The sequence below is a fragment of the Pteropus medius genome, unplaced genomic scaffold, assembly GCF_902729225.1.
Source record: "Pteropus medius unplaced genomic scaffold, Ma_sr-lr_union100, whole genome shotgun sequence".
Lineage (NCBI taxonomy): Eukaryota > Metazoa > Chordata > Mammalia > Chiroptera > Pteropodidae > Pteropus > Pteropus medius.
This window is the reverse complement of record NW_024347152.1, coordinates 3,667-12,010: the sequence shown is the minus strand read 5'-3', so window position 1 is coordinate 12,010 and position 8,344 is coordinate 3,667. Positions and strand designations below refer to the sequence as shown.

At 49.1% G+C, this 8,344-nt stretch overlaps 2 gene segments (V, D, J or C); both read right to left on the bottom strand.

The window, feature by feature from the left end:
- Positions 1-1,585: 1,585 nt before the first annotated feature.
- On the bottom strand, positions 1,586-2,785 carry LOC120614152 (immunoglobulin lambda variable 8-61-like). The segment is given in 2 exon segments: positions 1,586-2,533; positions 2,629-2,785. Coding segments are annotated over 2 exon segments (366 nt in total).
- Positions 2,786-7,613: 4,828 nt separating this feature from the next.
- On the bottom strand, positions 7,614-8,133 carry LOC120614155 (immunoglobulin lambda variable 1-40-like). The segment is given in 2 exon segments: positions 7,614-7,933; positions 8,046-8,133. Coding segments are annotated over 2 exon segments (366 nt in total).
- Between the last annotated feature and the right edge of the window lie 211 nt (positions 8,134-8,344).

Genomic DNA, 8,344 nt, shown 5'->3' with positions numbered 1-8,344 from the left:
GCGTGTAGCTTCACCCCCAGGAGGACGCTCGGGTGCTTGTAAACTGAGTCTGTCCGTTGAGAGGAAGCACCTGCTGTCATCTGTAACTCAGGCCATGACCATGGGCACAGGGCCCATTCAGTTACAACCCTGTGAATGGGTTTCAAACCTCACAGCTCAGGACAGACCCACAGCGCCCCCTGGCGACGTCCTCAAGAGGATGTTAATGGTAGGAATTAAGCATCGCAAATGGTCAGCAACACAGGATTTTCGTGGAGTCTCTGTTTTCTGGTTCTTCATTTCTTTATTTTGTTCTTTCATTTGTTCTTTTTCTCTGTCTATATATCTATTATCTATCTAACTATCTGTCTATCATCATCATCATAATCTACCTATTTATCTACCTGTCTATTCCTCTCGTTGTTGTTTCACGGTCCCATGTCCCTGTCTCATCCCACCTTGACTGTAGGGAGGTAATAAGGTCCCAAGGACATGACAGCCTGTCATCCCACCACTTCTGAGGATGTGCGAAGTCTACCTTCTTTTCACCTTCTAGAGTCAACTATGCTTTTTGCAGTATCATGTCCGGATCCTGTACTCATAAGACAGTGGATCTAGGAAGAAGGGGACACTTCGTATTATCCAAACTGGAAATCTCCTGGTAACAGCTTTAAATGGTTTCCTCCAATAACTGGACTGACAAGAGATTACACTTATCTCATCCTAGGGAGATTATTTATAGGATCATCGAGCTAGTAAATGGCAAGTAGGATTACTACTATAAAAATATGTTTTTCTTTAGAGAAGATGTCATCAAAAATATAGCACACGGCCCTGGGTTGAGTTTGAAAAGCTTTATCAGCTCTTTGGCACCTCGTACAGCACAGCACAGCAGTTATGGTTTAGACCCTTATCCTCAGGGGAAGGAATAGAGAATATTTTCATCTGTGTGTGTTATAAAAGTTTTAATTTGTATTTTAATTTATAATTTATATTGTAATAACATATCAATTACAGAAAGCTTGAAAAGTTAATACAGAAACATCCACACAATGCTATAATCTTGAACCACACAGTCATTTCTTTAAAAAAGAACATTGGAGTAATAATATTTACTCAGCTGCAGGCTTTATTCAGACTTTGTAATTTTCCCCCAATATCCTTTTTCTCTTCCTTGAGACAATCCGGGAATCCAATTGTGCAAAAAGCCATACAGATCGCATGCCTTAGAGAACGCATTCTTCCTTTAAATTTATTTTGCATTGCCTCAACACAATCTTTTTCTAACAAGATTTTTCTTATTGGAGAAAAAACAAACAATTCACAATTTCACGCTCTCCTCTCACGGCCCAGTGCCGGACGCCTTAGGGGGAGCTCGCGTAGTGACACAACCTGCAGCCCTGCTCCTCCTTTCCCGACGTCAGGGGAGTCAGCTCAGGTATAAGCTTCTGGAAGCCACTTCTACTCTAGACGCCTTCTAACAGCATACGTGTTCCCATGAGCCACAAAATGCATCCTTAGAGAACATGTGGTTGTGGAAATTCCTTCCAATTTCTGGTTAACTTGAAATAAATCGCAGTTTTCAGAGATTCCTGAGATTTTAATTTTGTTTCTGAGTGTCCCTGATTTTTGAATGGGAGAGATTTTGTCCTACCTTGTTAAAATAATTGAATTTTAAACAGAAATTTTCAAGAATAAGTTCAGATTTATAGAAGTAGAGGTACTTCTTAAACTTTAATGTTCATAAAAACCTCCTGGAGAGATCGTTAAAACAGATTCCTGCAGAAGAACACACGATTCTCACACAGTTGGCCTAGTTTGAGGAACTGCAATCCCAGCAAGTGCAGTGAGACTCCCATTTTAACGCTAAGTGAACTATCCAGGTGGTCTGCAGGGACAAGCAATGAATGAGAGTGTATCTGCTCATGCTCTTTGAATCAGAGGAGACTCAGAGGGAGCAGTGGGGTCTCTGAGTCTACCTGTGGTTGACATATTTAGGAGCTGAGCCCCTCCCCGTTATTACAGGCAGACAGGGAGAGTGGAAGCCAGTCTTGTGGAGTCACCCTGGAGAGAATGGAGGACACGTGGTGATGAACCACTGGGCAGGAGAACAGGGCCTTGGAGCCCCCGCCCCATGGCGTGCTGGCCATTTCCACCCTCTCTCTTCCCTTTTGCCTCTGAGGCTGAGCCATTCTGAGCACGTGAGGAGGTTTTGGTTGCACTTCCCTGTGAGTTCACATCACTGTGGAAATGCCACTACCCATACCCAGATTACAGTAATAGTCGGCCTCGTCCTCAGGCTGGGCCCCCGTGATGGTGAGGGCGGCTTTGTTCCCAGAGATGTATCCGGAGAAGCGACCAGGGATCCCAGAGGGTCGGTTGTTTGTGTTGTAGATAAGCACGCGGGGAGCCCTGCCTGGGGTCTGCTGGTGCCAGCCGGGGTAGTTACTGGTGGAGACTGACCCAGAGCTAAGGCCACAGGTGAGTGTGACCGTCCCTCCAGGAGACACTGACAGCGATGGCTCCTGAGTCACCACAGTCTGAGAATTCGCCCCTAAAACCAAAGGAGACACACAGTTGTCATGAAACTAGGTCACCTGGAGAACCTGCCTTTATGAACCCCCAATATGTAGAGTCCCTTCCCCTGACCTGAGCCATAAGCGAGGAGCCCCAGCAGAAGTACCGTCCAGGCCATGGTGGGCACACTCACAGGTCACGGACTCCTCAGGCTCCTGGGCTGTACTGTGATGTCCTCAGGCCTTTTTAAGTTTCACAGACTCATTAGGAGGAGAAGGTGCCTCATGCAAATCAGCTTTCTCTCTCTTCCTGACCCAGAGTCACCCTGATGTCCCTGGGGGAGGTCTTGAAAGAGGCAGATGCTGGGACCTCACACAGACCAGATGGCGTGATGACTGAGACATTGATGAAGAGACTTCAGGCCTTTCACCAAAATGGTCTCTCCAGTGTCTGGTGACCTCAGTTCCAAATTCCCCCTCTGGAAAGGCTGAGAGTTGGATGATGAGATGCTGCTTTCTCCATATTCCGGCACCGACAATCTAGTGCACCCCAACACTCCCCCCTGCCCATGAGCGGTTTCTCCTCCCCAGTCCAGTCCCTTCCTGTCTCCCTGGAGGACGAGTAGCGGGCATCCCTCCCACAGCAGCAGCCTCAGTGGGAAATCCCAGTCACACGCGGTGTGTGAAGGGACAGGGGTCTCCCAATGTCACCATCCTGTCAACGGTCCCCAGTTCAGCAGTGAGAGCCCAGGGCTGGGCGCCCACACACGAAGCTGCACTACCAGGCTTGGCGGGGGAGGGGAAGCTCTCCTCTGCTGTGAGGAGCCATGGACTCCGTGGAGCGGCTTCAATACCATGCAGGGTTTGCCAAGCAGGGCAATGTTGTCAGCACGACATTATGAGCTTCCTCCCAACATCAGATTTAAAAGAAAAAGGAAACATGTAACTTGTAACAGGAAATGAAAATTATACTCGATCTGAACAAGTTGATGCGAACATCATGAGAATTTTAAAATTCTCTTTCCCCTTAACAGTCTCCCAGGAGCAGAAAGAACTGGGAAGAACAGACGAGGGGATTTGGGGTCAAGGGGAACAGCAGGGAGATAAAATTTCTCGTTAATTTTTGAAAGATAACTACAGAGATCATTTTCCGCAGTGGGAAATAAAATATGATCTCATATTCGATTCAGAATCGTTAGTACCTGGTCTGCTTCATGAAATGCGCATTGTTTTCGTTCTCATTGCTCATGAGCTGTATCGGAGACCGCAACAGATTTCACACAAAGATTCGTACCAAATTACGGTGCCTTTTAAACAAAGGCTTCTTCAATAGTGGAGAACAATGTGTAATTTGATGTGCACCACATTCAAGATGAAGATGACTTCGATCTTAGGAGGATAACAAAGATGTAGAAAGAGTAATATAAATATCTGAGAAACAGAAGCGATATGGGCTTCCATAGTCACTCTAAAAGACAGAAATAAACGACCAAGACCATGCCGCTGACAAATAACTAAAATTACGACAGTTTCAGAGCTAATGCATTTATTATCTATTTTATCATGAACATATGGGAAGTCACGGTAATTAGCCAGGATTCCTGACCTCTGAAGGGAGCCCTGAGCCAACCCTGGAACGTGTCTCAGACAGTCTCAAGGCACCGTGGGCCAGAATAACTCTTTCCTACTTGGCAGGTCTGGAGTCGGTGTGTCTATATATAACATATATGCAACATGAAACAGGATATAAACTATGTGTTATAATATTAACTTATATCATGATTGTTTATGTATTCTATATCATATTTATATGTTACCTAATATACTTTTATATTACTAATTGAAATATAATGTGTTACATATACTACTTATATATGTATATGTAATGTTTATATATTATATAATATAATCCTATCATTAATTAATGAGTTTATTTGTAAGCAGAGACCCAGACATTGTGAGTGGCAGCGGCAGCTCAGTCTGACTCAACAGCCTAGAAGGAGAGACGGAGGGTCACGAGGTGACAACAAGAATGGACGGTCAACCACCTGTGCGCAAACGATGGGAGCAGCGCAGTGCCAACCCCACGCCCCGTCTTTTCTCCTCATGCGAAAGGAAACCCCGTGTCCTACGAGAGAGGAGGGTTCGGTGAGGAATGAGGACCACGACACAGAAGCCCGGAGCTCTGCTTGCTGAAGTCTCATTGCTGGATTTCGGACCCTCGCCTCCCCAGGTGTCTCTTTACCTATGTCCAGGTAGCATTGTAGGTGATTTGTTTTCTTGCAAATTGGCTCTAGATGTGAGATTGTCTATCCTGCCTGAACCGCAGCCGGCGCTGTGACTCCAGGAGCGGTGGAGGATGGAGTAGGCGGCCAGGGTATGAGCTAGAGCCATTGCTTACGTGGCTCCAGGGGGCCCAGGTGCAGGAAAGTCACCCTTCAGTGAGGACACTGCTGCCCAAGTGTGCAAGAGCCAGTGGAGCATTTTCCCAGCCTGTGGCCCAGACCCGGAGCTCTCAGGACTTGTCCCTCAGCGCCCCCTGCTGGGCCCAGACCCCACAGCCGCCAGCCCATTTCACACCATCCAGCTCTCCTGGACAGGCTTCTGATATTTGCAGGTGGATCTTTCTGATGTCACTACCCAGGGCAGTAGAATGAGAAGCTTTCCTCTGTGGTGTGGGGTGGAGCCATTAATTTTTCCAAGTCACTACTGACCTCCAGATATCCAAATGAAGTGCTCTGTTTTCGGAAATTTTGGGATTGCCTGATGGTTGAGTTGGCTTTGCCTGGTTCATTACCAGCACATGATGTTCCTGAACCTAGATCCTCTAAAGTTCCCAGAGAACCCCGTTAGTTCATATGTGGTCATAATTCCATGTGGGTCACCATGACGTTTGGAAATATGTGGTTGATGCTGTTGCTGTTGTCAGGGGCCCGGGTAGGGTCCCGAGTCCCCACTGCAAGCGTCCTGGCTTTTTGGGTCTGTCTTTTCCATGACATTATAACACTGTCCGGGAAAAAGATGTCGTGTGTTCTCGATAACATCTGTGGGATCTCCTCTGTCTTTGAATGTCTTCTTGGCAGTTATTATTTTCTTAGGATTCTTTGACACATTAAATCTATATTTTACTCGAGTTTTGCCATTTCTCTCAACACGAGGATTGACACAAAAGAACATTCCTGTCAATGAAGCTGTCGCCCGCTTCTAGAGGTTGCTCCTTCATTCCTGGCCTGAGGACTCCTCGTGACCTGTTACCAAATCTGCATTGGGCCTGATCAAGTTCTTTCGTTACTAGCTCCATGCATTTAATGGCGGTTGGGTTGATAAGGTCTATGTGCAAAAGAATTGATTTTTAATCCAATATCATCCCCAACAGAGAACCAGTGAGGGAGAAGATTTGGAAGTCGTGGGGATTCACTGGAGAAAGTGAGGACGTGGTGGGTCTGAAGCCATGTCCATCATGGGGAGGGGTCTTCAAGTACAAAGAAAACAGGACCTCCCCAAGAGTGACATCTCACGAGAGAGAGAGAGAAACCCAGCTTCCTTAGGGTGTCAGGGCTCAGGGAAGATTGAGGGTAACTTGGGCCGAGAGCAGGGGACATGCCAGGGGTTGGTAGAGGGCCACCTGGTTCTCCCGGGTCACTCGTGCTGGACTTCTGCTTTCCTCGCCAGCTTTGCCGGCAACTCTGAGGACTCTCGTGTTTCTGGTACAAAGTGATTCTGTTTGCACTGGAGACCAGTGGGAATAGGAGGTGTTTTCATTGACCTCATGAACATAGGCCAAGGTGAGAACACGAAGCCACCAGGTTTAATAGCACACTTGACAGCAGAATCTTTAACCTGAGCTGGTGTTGGACACAGTTGGGGACAGAGCAGTGATTGGACAGACAGAGGTGTGCAGGGCAGAAGTTCACCTCACTTCCTGCTGGGACAGCTGTTCTATGTGGCAGTGCATTGTATTTAGTCATGTGACAGTGATAATCAGCCTCCTCATCAGGCTGGAGCCCAAAGTTGGTCAAGAGGCCACGAGTACAAAGCAGGAGTCAGAGATGAGGGCTGAACCCCTAAGAGTCAATCATCTCTGTCCTAGATCACAGAGTAGGGGCTCTGCCTCGAGGTCCTTGAGACCATTGCCAAGGTGACCCCAATGTGTCTGCTGCATCTTGTGCAGGAAAAGGTGACCTCGGATCTGGGCACATCGAGAACTTCAAAAGGGGGTGACATGGGCACCTAATGGGGACTTCCCATCCTGTTGTCCCACAGCCTGCCTCAAGCCTGGATGGTTGGAAAGCTCCAGTGAGGTCTGCAGGGACAGGAGGACACAGTCAGTGCCTGTGGGGTCAGGAGATCCACTCAAGGGAGTCCCCATGGTCTAACTGGCATCACTGTAAGGACCTGTCATCCATGGGCCAAGTTCACCCCCTTCCGTGGACTGGACTCAGCATTTCCCAGCAGCTGTGGGACACCCCAACACTTTCGTATCCCTTGAAGAAGGTTCTTGGCCTCAGTTCCCACATCCCCTTGATAATTGCCCCTCTCCTGAGATCATATCCGAAGTCTCAGGTCCCCAGTGAGGATCCCAGGCCAGCTCTGTGCCTGGAGTACCTTCCGGGCCTGCATCCTCACACAGCACCCCACATCTCAGTGCCTCATCTCTGGGACACAGGGCTCCTAGACCCGCCGTGATCACAGGAGCCTGGGAGAGATGGGAAGGTGTGTGCTGTGACCCCTGGAAGAGCAGAGTCCGTACTGTGCGGGACGGTCCACCTTCTGGGGTGGTCCCCGCATCGTCGGACATGAAAGCGAGGAAAGGCTCATTTTCCTCACTGAGGAGAAAAAACGCAGCTGCATAGACTCCGGTTATCTGTCCCCAGAGCAGCCGCCCCACGTCTAAGAACTTCTGCTCTGTTTGAGAAAATCAGTCAATGTGTTGCCAAAAAGGACAGATTTAGAGAGACGAGGACACAATCTAGACAAAGTTCCCTGGGGTGGGTCTCAGCCCTCACTTTTAGGTCAAACTCACAAGGAAGGCAGCTGTCTGATCAGAGAAGTGGAGTCTGCTCAGGGAAGACCCACTGCACAGGAAACAGCCAGTTTTTGTCTCACTTCCCCATAGACCTAGAGCACTGTGGGAGCACTGAGACTGCTGTCCCATGCTGAGCAGTAATAATCGGCCTCGTCCACAGCCTGGAGCCCACGGATGGTCAGGGAGGCTGAGTTGCCAGACTTGGAGCCAGAGAATCGGTCGGGGACCCCGGAGTCTCGATAGCTATCACCATACATGAGGCGTTTGGGGGCCCTTTCCGGGAGCTGTTGGTACCAGCTCACATATCTACCCCCGATGTTGGAGCTGCTTCCAGTGCAGGAGATGGTGACACTCTGTCCCGGGGCCCCAGACACGGAGGACGGCTGGGTCAGCACAGACTGGGCCCAGGAGCCTGGAAGAGGGAGAGACACAGAGGTGGTGATGCTGGGTCTAGAGACAAGGGGAGGCAGCAGGGCCCCATGCTTTTACCCATGCTCCCCTCTCCTGTCCCCTTATCTGGTCACCTGTGCAGTGAGCGAGGAGGGTGAGGAGGAGAGGGGACCAGGCCATGGTGGAGATGATCACTGAGTCCTGCTCTCTGTGTCCCCACAGATGAAGCAGAGCTTCCCCCACGTCTCTCCCTCCCCTCTTCAAGCTCTGACAGAGGGAGGGTCCACTCATGCAAATGAGACCCCCAGCTTTCTCATCCCACACTGGACCCTGGTTCAGGCCCCTCTGTCGGAGAGTTAAGGGATGGGCAGGGGCAGGGCTGTGTGGGACGTGGGGGTTGGGGAGGTCACACCTGTGAGGCCTAAGCAGAGGT